At 38.0% G+C, this 15752-nt stretch overlaps 1 protein-coding gene across 3 annotated transcripts in view; it reads left to right on the top strand.

The window, feature by feature from the left end:
- The window catches only part of PDE5A (phosphodiesterase 5A), a 148365-nt gene that overhangs the window by 52673 nt on the left and 79940 nt on the right, over positions 1 to 15752 (top strand). For all 3 annotated transcript variants that reach the window (XM_059377866.1, XM_059377880.1, XM_059377875.1), the window contains exons 4-7: positions 8077 to 8148; positions 10221 to 10310; positions 12667 to 12804; positions 14777 to 14844. In XM_059377866.1, coding sequence (XP_059233849.1) covers positions 8077 to 8148; positions 10221 to 10310; positions 12667 to 12804; positions 14777 to 14844 — 368 coding nt within the window. The remainder of the gene's footprint in view (positions 1 to 8076; positions 8149 to 10220; positions 10311 to 12666; positions 12805 to 14776; positions 14845 to 15752) is intronic.

Raw genomic sequence — 15752 nt, 5'->3', positions numbered from 1 at the left:
ATGGGGCTGGAAGGAAAAAGTTCAATTTAATTTTCTTAATTTAATTTTAAAAAGGGAATATCCCCAAATATTAACACATAGCAGTTCTTTATCAGTGGTTCTCAAAATGTCTTTTGTCTCTGGGCTGGTAGCTTGTGGCATCACCTGAGAGCTCTGAGAAATAAAAATTCACAAGCCCTAACCTGGATCTGCTAAATCTGAAACTGGGGGGAGAGGCCCAACAAATCGTGTTTAAAAAGCCCCACACTGCCACTGTTGTAAACGACAGAGATATGGATGTTTACTATCTTATTCTCTGTGATTTTCTGTATTTTTAAAATTCAGTGTTAAAACGATCGATCTTAAGCTTTTCTTTCCCACTCTCCCAAAATCTTTCTAGGCTCTTAAGTTCCAGCTCCATAGCCAAAGGCTTACTAAAAGCATAAACTTCTTACTGCTACATAAAGTTCTTAGATGTGGAGAGATCACTTAATATCAAGCAAATGGCAGAGAAAGAAAATGGGCAGATATAGTTAACTGTTATTCGAATATGAATTGTCGAGTAAGTACATCACCCTAAAAAATAGTTGATCCCTCTCTCCCTTCTCCCATTATCGTTGACAGCAACTATCTATCAAGCGTTTAGTGCATTCAGGACAAAGCAAAGTACTGATGCTACAATAAGGCATAGATATAAATCATGTCCTTAGAAGGCAATCTAGTTGGAGAGCCAGGGTGAGAGTAGAGGAAATGAGGTTAAAAATGAGAATACCTCATTGTGAAATGTATGGCATACCCAGCTGCCACACAGAATTTCAGAAGGGTTTGAACAGAAGTTTTTTGTAGGCTCAGCCTCAAGAGAGAAAGGGGAAGGTAATATTTCAAGGAATGATGTGAACAAGGTCACTGTAGCCTTCTAATTCAGAGAGCCATTGAAGCGACCTTAGTTCAAATTGGGGGTGTGGAATTGGTCATCAATTTTTATCCTGTAGATGGGTGGAACATTAAAATATTTTGAGTAAAGAGGTAATTTGTCTGTGCAAAGCAGTGTCCCAAGAAGATAAATTTGGCATAAGTGTCAAAGGTCAACTGAAGGAGGAAAAACAATTAGCATTGAGATGTCAAGGCTTTCAAAGAAAGTGAGGATTTAGATGGTGAAACACAAGATACAGTATGGGATGAGGAAAAGTGAAAAGGCAATGAATGATTCTAACAGAATGTATTAGTTTCTTATTTCCTCTGTAAAAAACTACCAAAAGTTTAGTGGCTTAAAACAACACAGAAGTATTATCTTATAGTTTGGGATGCCAGAGTCTAAAATAGTTCTCACTAGGCTAAAATCAGGGTGTCAGCAGGGCTGTGTTCCTGTGTGGAGTTTCAAGGGAAGAATTTGTTCTCTTGCCTTTTCCAGCTTCTGGAGGCTGCCCACATGCGTTGGTCTGTGGCCCCTTCCTCTCTCCTTAAAACCTGGAGCAAACCATCTTCAAATCTTTGACTCTGACTCTTCTATCTCCTCCTGCTTTCCCTCATAAGGATTCTTCTGATTACAGTTGGACCCAGCCAGATAATTCCGGATAATGTCCCCATCTCCAGATCCTTAAGTTAATTGCATCTGGAGAGCTTCCTTTTGCCATTTAAGGTAACATTTTGACAGGTTCCAGGGACTAGGATGAGTACATCTTTGGGGCACTTTATTTTACCTACCACATGGACTATGGCCATGCTTTGATAATTGCCTAGGATTTGGAAGAGAGATGAGAAAGCCCTGATTGGTCATACCAACCCTGTCACTTACAGTTTGCTCTCTTGTGAAATGGAAGGAGAAGGCCATGTACAGGTGGGATTTTCTTCCAAGCCTAAAACTCTGACTAGAATGTCAGGCCATGAGGACATGGATTTTGTTCACTACTGGGTCTTCATAGCCTAGAAAAATGATACATGAGGGACTCAGTGATTATTTGTTGAATAAAATATTTTTTGTTGAATGAATGACCGAGTTATGAAAAAGTTTCAGTAGAGCACTGGGGAGACTTCTCCACTGGCTCCTGTACATATTAAATTCTCATTTTCTTGGTGAAGTAAGATGTCAGCTCAGGTTATAGATAGAGATATTCCATGGATGGGAGAGAGGGATAGCTAAGATTTGTAGAGTCTTTTCCTTTCCTCCCTTGCTTTTAGCCTCCATGCTGAGTATCCTTTGGAACTGGGAATGAGGAGGTGTATTGAGATTGATGTATGGCCTCAGTAAGTGTCTGGGGCAGCTGCTTATTGAAGAAGAAATTGCTTACTGTGGCAATGATCATTTGCCCCTGAATTGACCAGCTGTCACATTCCACACTGTTCACTCAGCAAGAGTCAAGTCTTGCCCTTTGCATTCCTAAAAGAACACTTGACCCTGTGAGGACATAATATCCATTTATGCTGTGGAAAGTGCCAGTAAAATAGAAAACAGAAGCTTCTTTGTGCTTAAAAAAATAGCATGGAGTACAGGAGTGTGAGGGCCCAGGTAGCCAGCAGGTAGGTAGCGTGACCGGGCTTTCCGGTGCGGAAGCTGATACGTTCAGGGACTTTGCCTCTCAGATGTGAGGTCTGACATATACTTGTCATCAAAGCTGCCTTTCAAAATTGACATGTAAAAAACCTATGGTTAACAGTTACTTTGCTTGAAGACAAAGAGCTAATTTGTTTAAAGGAGCAATAGATGACAGAGGAAAAAGATCAGTGCAAGGAGGGCAGAGGGTGCTAGTTTTGCTTAGGATCCTTGAAATTCAGAGAATTAAACTCTTTTTGGTCTTTTACTGAATTATGTGACCTTGGACAGACACTGTGTCTTTTCTCCTCTTTCTACCTGTTTTTATCAGTGCTATTTTAAAAATATCACCCATCTATCTAGGGATAGAGGCACATGTTATATATTAGATGTATTTTCTTGGTCTAATAACTTGGTCTAATAACTAACATGCCTATTTTTTAAAATCAATTTTATTTAATTATTTGTATGTTAAACAAATTAACCTCTAATATCTGAAATCTGTAAAATTATTAGAGAAATATTTGGTTACCAGAAAGGATAAAAAATCCATCATTAGAAATCCTCATTCCATGACATTGCCTAAAAGTAAATATCTTGTTCTAATGTTAGGAGGGAAAAAAATCCCAAATATAGTAAAGATGTGGTGTTCACAGGGTACAAAGTGGGTTTTAAAGCCTATAAACAAGACTTGTCAGTTTGCCAGACTGTATAGATGCAGAAGAATCTCCCTCCACAATTCTGCCAAAAAGTAGAAGATAAAATCTCACCAAAAACAGTTTTACAAATTGCAGATGAGCTCCTGAAAGGGAAAACCCCCAGGTGGCAGAAACAGAGCGGAACCCAAGATAAGAAATGTGAGCATGGAGTATTGGCCAGATGGGGTCACGGAGGTCTGAGATTCAGGAGGGAGATGAATGTCTGGGGATAGTATCCGCAGGCCAGGGCATGTATCCACTTTGTGGGAGTGAGAGGGTGGGGCAGTGGTTCCATTCATGAAACAGCCTAGCAAACTCCACCCAGCAGCCAGAGAAAGCCTCAAGGAAGCTTGCCTCCTGTCTGCTGCTGTGAGAGAAAGAAGAGACGCCTGTGAACCATAAGAGCACAAGACTGTACCATACACTGGTATGGGGTTCAAAATCACAGCCCCAGGACAGTGCCAAGACAAACAGGAAGTCATTGTGCATGGACACTTCATGACTCAGGAAACATGGGACTCCCATGCAAAACAGTCCCTGCTAAAGACGAACTTAGAGGCAAAATTAAGTGTGTTCAAAGAGATGAAGGACATCGGGTACTAGTATTTATAGGAGAAGGAGGAGGGTACCTGGGTGGCTCAGTCAGTTGAGCCTCCAACTCTTGATGTTGCCTCAGGTTATGATCTCAGGGTGCTGAGACTGAGCCCTGCTTTAGTCTCTGGACTCAGCATGGAATCTGCTTTAGATTCTCTCTCTTCCTCTGCCCCTCACACCATCCTAGGTAGCTCAGTTGGTTAAGCATCTGCCTTCAGCTCAGGTCATGGTCCCAGCGTCCTGGGATTGAGTCTTGCATTGGGCTCCCTGCTCCACAGGAAGTCTGCTTCTCCTGCCCCCTCTCACTTGTTCTCTCAATCTCTCTCTGTCCCTCTCTGAAATAATAAATAAATAAAGTCTTTTAAAAAAAGAAAGAAAGAAAGAAAGAAAGAAAGAAAGAAAGAAAGAAAGAAACCCCAGAATGGAAAATTGTTATTGAACCGTGTGAATACTGTTGGGTTGGTTGAACATTGTGAATAATGGCTGATATTTAGTCTGGTTTCAAGGATGTTGTTCTTTCAACCAGAGAGAAAACTTTTCAGCCCATAGTTAGAAAAATGCCTACCGTATAAACGGTCCTGAGTGCCAAACATGCAGATTGAAACCAAAGTTGAAATTGGCCTGCAAGTTCTAATTAAGGGAGAGCTGAAGGGATCATCCAAGTATAACAAAGAAGCCTTGTTTGAAGTGTTCTTCTTAAATGGAGTAGCTGCAGACCCACTGGGAACAGGCCACGCTTTGGTTCTGTTCACTGACCCACCTCTACAACATCTCCTCCCTTCTCCCAGCTCTCCCCTCCCACCCTGGGGGGTCCACAGGTCACTGACTAGGTTTAGGGTATCTGTAGCCGCAGCCTTGGACCACAGTGTACTCTTGGGCCCGCACCAGCTCTGCCCTCATTCTCAAGGGACTCTAGTGATCTAAACAGACCATCAGTACCACTTCTACTAGAACTGATTCCAGAAAATATGTAACACAGCCGATCTTCCTCATTTCTTTTAAGACTTAGAATTGATTGTCATCCCACTGTCAATTTATGGTGACATCATGATCGACTAAAATGCCAACATAGTTTGACTGGTGACCATTTAATAAACAGCTAGCTTTCTGTGTCTTTATATTTTTGAACGAGCAGGAACTTTCTCTTTCCTTTCTTGCATAGTACTTACCTCAATCAGCTCCAGGTACATAGAGCACATCAATACATACTTTTCTATACTGTATAATTACCTGAGAATTTTTGTTTCAGAGTCTTTTTAACAGTTTGTATACGTATCTTCCTTAAAATGAAGATGTAAAACTTAAGTCTTCTTTTATAAAACCATTTATTAAAGACAAATAAAAACTCAAATGTTATCATTTCTGAGAAGCTGCTTCTTTGACCATATTATGTGACCTCTTCAGTCTCTTAGAAGTTTGTGGGTATCTGTACCATCAAACTGATCACTCCATGCACTTTAAGTGTTCGTTTAGGTTCTACCTGTTCTTTTTATTATTATTATTATGTTCAGTTAGCCACTATATAGTACATAATTTGTCCTTGATATAGTGCTCAGTGATTCAGCAGTTAAGTATAACACCCAGTGCTCATAACAGCACGTGCCCTCCTCATACCGATCACCTGTTACCCCCTCCCCCACCCTCCCCTCTGAAACCCCCAGATTGTTTTTTGGGATCCATAGTCTCTCATGGTTTATTTCCTGTCCGATTTCTCCCCCTTTGGATTTTCCTCCTTTCCCCTATGGTCCTCCATGTTATTGCTTATGTTCCACATGAGTGAAACTTTATGACGATTATTTTTCTCTGCTTGACTTACTTCCCTAACATAATCCCTTCCAGTTCAATCCACATCAGTGCAAATGGTGGGTATTCATTGTTTCTGATGGCTAAATAATATTCCATTGTGTATATGTACCACATCTTCTTTATCCATTCAGCTCCTTCCACAGTTTGTCTATTATGGACATTGCTGCTATGAACATTGAGGGGCATGTGCCCCTTCTTTTCAGTACATCCATATCTTTGGGGTAAATACCCAGTAGTACAGTTGCTGGATAAAGATAAACTCAAAATGGATAAAAGACCTCACTATGATACAGGAATCCATCAGAATCCTGGAGGAGAACATAGACAGTTACATCTTTGACATGAGCCACAGTAATTTCTTTCATGACTTGTCTCCAAAGACAACTGAAACAAAAGCAAAAATGAACTTTTGGGACTTCATCAAGATAAAAAAAAAAGCTTCTGCACAGCAAAGGAAACAGTCAGTAAAGCTAAGAGGCAGCCCACAGAATGGGAGAAGATATTTGCAAATGACATTACAGGCAAAGGGCTGATATCCAAGATCTATAAAGAACTTCTCAAACTCAACACTCAAAAAACTAATAACCCAGTCAAAAAATGGGCAGAAGACATGAACAGACATTTCTCTAAAAAAGACATACAAATGGCTAACAGACACATGAAAAAATGTTCAACCACTAGCCATGAGGGAAATACAAATCAGAACCGCAATGAGATACCACTTTACACCAGTTAGAATGGCAAAAATTAACAAGATAGGAAACAACGAATGTTGGCGAGGATCTTGGGACAGGGGAACCCTCTTACATTGGTGGGAGTGCAAGTTGGTGCAGACACCCTGGAAAATAGTATGGAGGTTCCTCAAGATGTTAAGAATAGAGCTACCCTATGACACCAGTTCTTGACTCTGACCTCCTTCAGAGTAGATTCCTCCCAGTTTTTATCATTCCTCCATACATAGTAGGCACCTCAATATTTGTTGGGTGAATGAATAAACACTTGAAATAACCAAATTACACTGGTACCACTGTATATCAGACCCTGTGACCCTCAAGAGCCTCTTGTCACTTATACTCAAGTGACTACATCTGCAATCCAGGTGTTTTTTACCTTAGACAGAAGTTTTTGTATGCATTTAGTCATTGAGATTGGAGCATCTAGAAATCGGTTAGCCATTTTGAAGAGCTAAAGAGAGTATAAAAATAAGGGAGAGTTGAACTAAGGACAATTAAAAAAGTATAGGATAAATGGAGAATTCTTTTTTTTTTTTTTAAACATCACTTTACTCTGCATGGTGCCTGGAGTTAAGGTGTTGAGATGACCAGGAAACTACATCAGGCAATCCATTTCCCCTTCCTTCTCTGCTATTCTAACAGGGAATTTTATATCCTAGTCTTAGAGCCAAGGGACTTAGAAGGAGCTAAGGAAAAAAAAAAGGAGGAGCAATATATATAAAAAACCAAGGATTTCATGGAGGGAATAATAGCTTATTCTACTGATGTTAAATCACAAAAGCAGGGAGAGAGTAGAATTTATAAAAGAAAGAGGAAAAAAGTAAGTTTTTGAGGAAAGCAGGCTTCCCACTGAGCAGAGAGCCCAATGTGGGGCTTGATCCCAGGACCCTGAGATCATGACCTGAGCCGAAAGCAGAGGCTTTAACCCACTAAGCCACCCAGGCGCCCTGAAAAAAGTAAGTTTTGAAGGCCTTTAAAACACTAAGGTAGTAACCCAACTGAAGTTGGTACACAGGTAAGTAAAATACAGAAAGATGAGAAAATTCTTGCAGTGTTGCTAAACCTTTTGTGAAAACTTAAAACATATTCTCAGACAGAGTTTTAGTCCAGTCTTCTCAAGATATAGTTTATCTTTGATCCATTTGAAGTAAGACTCAGCCTGCTAATTCCTGTTTGTGGTTTTTCAAGGAAACCACCTCTCCCAAAACCAAATCTATTGAAGGCAAAATAATTTTTAAGGTCAGAGGTTTCAAAAGACGTTGGAATACCCCCATTACATTAGGAATTATTTTTTACCCTAATTGGCCACAGGGTCCTGTTTCATTTTTAGTAAAAGAACATTTTTAGCCCATTTGAAATAATAAATTTAAAGGCAATGTAAAGCGTTTATCTTATATTTATTTTGATTGTGATAGAAATTGATGGTTTATTTTGTATCCAAAAATCTTGAAAAATATTCACTTAAAATGTGATTGCCAATAACTCTTTTCACAAAGCAGGGTGAAATTACAGAAGCAAAAATAGTGGGACCCAAGAAATTGACAACATTCGAATTCTTAGGAGCAAAAAAAGATGTATGATAGATAACTAACTCAAATGCTGAGGGGTTTTGTTTTGGTTTCATAGCTTATTGTTATTTTAAAGCACACATAGAAATTCCTTTATAAACACATTTTGGTGAATTTATACCAATAATTACAGCCAATGAAATTACCACTTTTTTCTCCTATTCCAGGTTGTTGGTGTAGCCCAGGCCATCAACAAGAAATCAGGAAATGGTGGGACATTCACTGAAAAAGATGAAAAGGTACCAAAACTTGTGTCTGACATGGTATCAGTTTAAGAAGATGTTTTTTCTTTATACTGTATAGACCTCTAGAATTAGCTGTAGCTGAAATTGTTGATTACAAAAGCGATTATGTTTTAAAATGATCTGAAGTGTTCAAAAGTCTCTTTTTCCTGTGGCTAAATACGGTGCTAACTTGAGAGTACTCGTGGTATCAGTCCTTGGAAGCCCCCAGCTCCCTCCTCACTGTGCCACCAAGCCTCCTGGAGGCCTGTGTGCGTGTTGTGGCCATCTGGAGGCTGACACGGTATTTTAACTATCCTATTTAACTTTCATCGCTGCTATAAAGAAATTCAACCCGAGTAAAAAAAACCCTCGAAGCACTGCTCCAAGTTCAGCACTCCAGGTTGGCTAAAAATTAGAGTTGCCTCCCGATGAAGAAAATTTCAGAATGTTTATAAGCTTTGCACTCAGACGGTGGGGCGCCAAGGTGTGAATTCCGGCGGGTGATGTGAATTTAGCTTCAGAAAGAGCAGCAGTCAGCATTATTTTATTATTCTTCGCATCCAGTACTGAAGGAATACATCCCATACACCACGTCGACATGCTTTCCGTTTAAGGACAGAAGCCCTAAACCTGTTTCTAACTTCATTCTGACAGTAGGTTTTATTATTTTTCTTCTTGAATACGTAATTATATGTAAATCATGGGAGCCCAATGAATTCTTCTTATTCAAGCCTGTTGCTATTTAAGTCACTCCCCTGAAAATTAGTCGGAGCTTTTGGACGACATTCGAACAAGACAGAGTTATTATTGTCTCCATGGTGTAGGCTGTATATTGGCATTTGTCTGGGTCCCCGTGTCTTAATTGATTCAGAACATAGCAAGTACCTTTTAAAATCAGTATTGTAGACATCTAGTCTCCTATTCTGTTAATGACACCTGAGAATATTTGGTGGGGGAAATGGTTCTAGATTGACTTTATATTTCATCAGTTCTTTATAGTCCATATATGTAAACCCCTCTTGAAGGATTTGTGTTCTTAGGCTGTATCATCTCTTGGCAAAATAAATCTATGATTGTGAATAACGTTTGCCATGGAGAGACTTCTTTTAATCAATAATTAATATAATTGTGAGCATATCACCTTAGAATAGTATAATGAGGATGACAGATCCATGGAAAACATATTTAAGCTAATATTTTATACAATTTTATATGAGACTACTATTGCCAATATTCTCAGGTAAGTGTGTTAGCTTTCATTTGCCCCAGTAGTGAGTTACAAAGTATTTATATGGTCTCAACACAGACCCAACTCTTAATATCATTCAGAGACTACACTAGATTTTGCATAGAGTGAATTTCAGTTTCAAATGATATAAAGAGAGCTGTGTCCTACTCCCTTTCCTCTTCTTGTTAATTTGTAAGTAATGTAGGACTTGAGGAGACTGTGTTCGTACTTATCATCTATTTGTTGTGCTAGTTAGCTAACTTGCACTTGCTTTTCATTTGTTCTTAATTTTGTGCAGAATTAACATGTACCCTTTGAATTTTTAATTTTTATTTCAACTGTAAACATTTTTGGGTGCTTTTTGTGTTTCAGGCAATATAACAAGGCCAGTTAGTAGACACTTCTTTTTTTTTTTTTTTCAAAGATTTTATGTATTTATTTGATGACAGAGATCACAAGTAAGCAGAGAGGCAGGCAGAAAGAGAGAGAGGAGGAAGCAGACTCCCTGTGCAGCAGAGAGCCTGATGAGGGACTTAATCCAAGGACCCTGAGTTCATGAGCTAAGCCGAAGGCAGAGGCTCAACCCACTGAGCCACCCAGGCGCCCTAGACACTTCTTTTTTTTTTAGATTTTTTATTTATTTATTTGACAGAGAGAAATCACAAGTAGTCGGAGAGACAGGCAGAGAGAGAGAGAGGGAAGCAGGCTCCCCGCTGAGCAGAGAGCCCGATGCGGGACTCGATCCCAGGACCCTGAGATCATGACCTGAGCCGAAGGCAGCGGCCCAACCCACTGAGCCACCCAGGCGCCCCGACCCTAGACACTTCTTAATTTAGCTGTTGTCTTACCTGTTTTCTAGGACTTTGCTGCTTATTTGGCATTTTGTGGTATTGTTCTTCATAATGCTCAACTCTATGAGACTTCACTGCTGGAGAACAAGAGAAATCAGGCAAGTCTGATGACTAAAGAGAGACTATAGAAATTGTTTCTTTAGTGGTTCAATTTTGTCTAAGTAATATATGTATATGATTTAAAATCTAGTTAATATTTTAGCTGGATTAGAAATAATTATTAGATAATTATAAATTAGATAATTGTAAAATAATTAGAAATAATTATTTCCATTTTCTATTTTCCATGCTCAGTTGCCTTTTCACTGTTAGACAGTATTTCATTAACTTAACAGATGTGGATTTATTTGATTTATATCACTCTTTACTTGCCGTTGTCCTTATCCTACCAATATCATTATTTCTGTTTTAAGTTACTGGATGGACTGCATTTGTCATGTTAAATAAGGCTTTTAGTTCTTGCTCTCTCAACTAGAGACATCATCTCATGATTCTATGCTTTGTAAAATGAGGATCTTAGCATGCTTCATCTCTCCTTCCCAACTGCTACTCCTTACCTCTGCTTTTCCCATATGGATTTTTTCTGTTGCCCATGACAATAACATATATATTATACTACAATCATGGTTAGCTTTTATTAAGTTTTGTCTAGTTTAATTCTAGAGTTGTGATTTAAAATAGAGTGTTTATAAGTACCGTGACTGTGTAAATGTTGTTATTACATTTGTTATATGACTTTTAGTTTTTCCTGATGTTTCTGAATTGCATTCTTTTTTTTCCCCCTTGATCTGTTTGCTAGTGTAGGTTGGTTTTTCCCCCAAAACTCCCCATTATTTAGGCATCCTGCTGAGTTCTTTTTCTTGGAGATTTCCAAGTTGAGGTTCTCTATTGTTTCTCTTCTGAGCTAAGCTGTTTCTCCCCATGCCTACTACATAGGTGTCATCACAGAATTTTCCTTCACTGCTTTCTCAGAAGGATTCCATTGGTTATCCCCTGGATCCCATAACTTTTTCTCAGTTTGTACCCTTATTTTACTGCAGCACATTCTCAAATAATTATTTGAGAAAGAGTATTGATCAGGTAAGTTTTCTGAGTCCTTGCATAGTATGAAAATGCCTCTTGTACCATCCTGCCACTTTGGCTGGGTAAAAAATTCCAAATTGAAAAATCAGTTTCTCAGACTTTAGAGTGGTGCTTTGTCATCTAACTAACATCCATGTTGTTCTGACTCTTGGCTCTATGTAGATGTTTTTTCTGTTTTGTTTTCTGCTTTTGTCTGTAAGCTTTTCAGATCATTTTTCTCTTTGCTTTTATAGTTTAATTTTATAGTCTGACTCTTTTTTTCATTCATCATGCTGGTACCTGGACATCCCTTTCCACCTGGAGACCCAGACTCTTCCATTTTATATAATTCTTTTCCATTATTTCTTTGATAATCCCTCTCTCCCACATCCCATTTTCTCTTTCTTGAACTTGTGTTAATAAGATACTGGATCTTCCATTGCCTTTAACTGTAGTTTCTACCTAACTGTTGTCCCTGCTCCATTCTTGCCACCCGTTAATCCAGTCCCCATGTTTACAAACATAGCTGCAAGGCTGTCATTTTCTTCCTGCAGTCCCCTCACCACGCAAGCTGCCTCTAAAGACACGCAGGGCTTTTGAGGTTCTTTCTCCACTTGACTCTGTCATCCCATCTCCCCAGCTCTCCTCTTTATGTTCTAGACTTGATTAAGATTTGCAGTATACTACTTTCTCTCAATTCAGTTGTTTTTGACTGAAGTATTTCTCTTCCCCACTTCATCTAAATAATTCCTGCTTATCTCTCGGGCCTCAGCTAGGATAGTATCTCCTCCAGTCAATTTTCTGTGATACCCTTTCTTCCTCCTCATCACACAAATATTTTGTGAGATTAGAAGAAGTTCTGTGGAATTCAAAGGAAAGTGAGATTACCAGGAAAAACACAAAAGGAGCTCTTATAACTTTGTTTTGGAAAATATTTACTGTGCTATGTGAAAATGCGTATAAATGTTGATCTCAGCAGTTGGGAACAACAGCAATATCAGTGTTATATCATGTATGAGATGCTGTTCAGAATGCTTTATAAATGTTTGGATATTTAGTCCTCACGATAATCCTGTCATTTGGCATTATTTTTTACTGTTATTCCCATTTTTAAGGAACTGGCCCTACATCACAAAGCTTGCAGGAAGGGAAGGCAGGATTAGAAACAGGTGACTCTGGTTTTCAAGTCTGTGATTGTAACCACTGTACTAACAGTCAATATGGAGGAAGCTCTGTTAGTAAATAGAGACTTACATATTTAATACTTGAATGCAAACTTGGCTGTAACTTGTTAGATTATAAATAAACAACTTATAAACCATATAAATCATTGTATTGCTTTAATAATTACAAATATTTACTAAGTAATAAGCTCTAAATTTTCCTGTTTAGGTGCTGCTTGACCTTGCTAGCTTAATTTTTGAAGAACAACAATCATTAGAAGTAATTCTAAAGAAAATAGCTGCCACTATTATCTCTTTCATGCAGGTGCAGAAATGCACCATTTTCATAGTGGATGAAGATTGCTCCGTGAGTACAGAGTATGACTTTTTTATTTTTAGAAAGACAGCAATTATATTCCTTAAAGTGTCGCTTTTAATCCTCACGTTAGCCTCAGATGTCTCTGAACCCCAGGTATATACAGTTGTGTATGCAAAGCCAATCAGAGTGTGAGCTGTTCTGGTTGAAAGGGGTAGACGGGAGGTTGGAGGATGCCTTCAAAGCACCCTTTCACCTTCGTGTTCCTCCACTGAGTGGTTACCTTGGGAATGTCTGTGTGCTGTTTTTGTCAATGGCCATACTTCCTTGATGGAGAAATACATTGTCCTTACAGTATGCACACCCATCGTTATCAGGGATAGTGGTGCCGTGGTTGCTCTGAGCAAGTAGAGCCCCATTCTGAATGGCTTGGGAAAAAATTTTCTTTTTATCAGAAATTGTTTAGAAACCAAAAGTCATGGCCCAAGAGAGGCAGTATTATTAAAGGTACCTATCAGTCCTAAATCTTTTACCAGCAATGGAAAACCACTAAATGTTCTACTTGGTAGATTTTAATTCATTGATGTGTAACAGAAAGAAACAGATATGTGTAGAAAGATGGAGTGTTCTCATCAAGTGCTCATCTAGACAGGCCAATTGAGGTTGTGTTTAGAATCAGAGCTCCTAGCCTAGAGCCACTGTTCCTGGGATATTTCTTTTTGAGGTCATCGTTTATTTTCTTTTTTCTTTAGACCCTGAGAATAGGCTCTTTATTGGTGGGTTAGGAAAGAGAGTAGGGATCACCACCACTGTGTGGTCAGTTGTAATCCATATATGATACCTGAATTGATGGGGTTTTGGGAAGTAGAATAATAGAAAATATGTAATACTTAAATTAAAATTTTAAAAATTATTTTAGATAGTAAGACTGTAGGATATGACTCAACATTATCTCAGTCATTTTGAGTGTGTGTGCGTGTCTAATTCTTATTCACTGGATATCAAATGAATATACCATGCTATAAGGTAATCATTATTCTCATAGTTGTTATTTCATATTTTCAATCAGCTATAAAGTCCTTAATATGGAGATGATTACAAGTAGCCATCCTTTTAAAGTTCAGGTCAGAATTCATTAATGTAGCAAGTCAATTCACAATTTTTGCTGTGACCTGTTCTTTAGCATTTAATATTTGAAAGTTATATGTGAAGCACTCCTTTTTTAGACAACTTAAATGCCACCTTAATTAACATTCATCTCATGCTTTTACCAGTGAACATCTTTTGTGGCAGCAACTGACTTAGATCATTGGTGCTTTGAAGTATAGCTCACTTATATGCCAGTTAATATATTTTGCTCACTTTTTAACTTGATTTTAGGAATCAAGTATCTTGATTATCATTTATAGTATAACTTTTTGATTAAAATTATTTCAACAACATGAGCAAAAATCCAAATGTAAGCAAGAAATATACAGTACTCAGTTCTTCCCTCCCCAAATTAAATATCATTGTTTTGTATCTTTATTCAGTTGTAAATACAGCATGGATATGAATATGTATTCTGTTTTTTTAATATACTTTCCAAAGTACCTCTCTATGTTGTTAAAACCTTCACAATTATTTTCATTAAATATTCATAAAATATTACTGAATTGCATGTCTTTTAAAAAGCTCTAACAATGGCAATCAATGTATGTATAAAAGCTAAAACACGAGCATTTTGAATAAATAAGAAGAAAATTTGAAGCTAACATATTCATTAACACCTGCTAGAAGAACAAAAAAAAATACGCAAATGAGCATTTTTGCAAGTGAGTTTCAGAAATAGTAAGAACATGGGCAGCAGACCTGAGGCTGTCAGGCAGTGAGTACTTGTGTCAGTTTAGTCTGAGAATAAGTTCAAAAAAGATCACAAGTATTGGTGTCTTTCATCAATTCCACTGACTTGCGTATGTATGATAGATTTCGTTAAAACATTGTCAAACTTACTTCTCAGTCTGTGTTGTCGCTTTGTTTTCAGGATTCTTTTTCTAGTGTGTTTCACATGGAGTGTGAGGAATTAGAAAAATCGTCAGATACTTTAACAAGGTAAAATAACTCATTCTCTGTCTTTACCACAAGTAAGCTGACCCTTGAACAGCATGACTGGACCTGTGAGCTCCACTGAGAGATAGATTTTTTTTTGTTTTATAAATATAGTACATTACTAGAGATGTCTTTTCCTTAAGTGATTTTCTGAGTAACATTTTGTTTTCTCTAGCCTACTTTATTGTGAGAATACAGTATATAATTCATATACCATACAAAATATATGCCAGTTGATGGTATATGTTATCAGTAAGGCTTCTGTCAACAGCAGGCTATTGATAAAGTTTTGAGAGAGACAGAAGTTATCTGCGGGTTTTTTACTGTATTGGGTGTCGGCACTCCTAATCCCTACATTGTTTAAGCCAGTATATGTAATGCTGGCTACATGGTTATTTCATGACCTGTTTAATTTAAGACATAGAAGCTACTTGCTGCTTCCTCCCGACCATCAATAATTTTATTTGTGACAATACTTAACTATTTGATGACAGAGTTCTAGGATTTTTTTCTCCTACAGTTGACCTATAGGAAAATTGCTAAAACAGTGAATGGTGTTCAGATTAGTATAGACCTGGGTATGGTATTTTTGTGAACTGGCTCATTTAAGATCCATAAGTCTGTATTGCAGTTACATGTTTCATATTGGATAGTTGGATTCCAGTATGTAATTCATATTGCATATTGGACCCTCACTGGAAATTTGATAGGCTTCTGAACAAACTTCTCTTTGAGTCTGCTGTGATTTGGAATCAGCTATGGGGATTTAATTAACAAGAGAAGGAAGCCCATGAAGCCCATCACACCAATAGCCATCTACCCAATGACTAGAATCAAACCAGATCTCTATTGCAGGTCATTTCTTTGCCATTTTTTTTTTTGGTAACTTAAGAATTTGTATTAATTTTTTT

The sequence above is a fragment of the Mustela nigripes genome, chromosome 1 (genome assembly GCF_022355385.1).
Source record: "Mustela nigripes isolate SB6536 chromosome 1, MUSNIG.SB6536, whole genome shotgun sequence".
Lineage (NCBI taxonomy): Eukaryota > Metazoa > Chordata > Mammalia > Carnivora > Mustelidae > Mustela > Mustela nigripes.
This window is presented reverse-complemented; position numbering and strand designations above follow the sequence as displayed.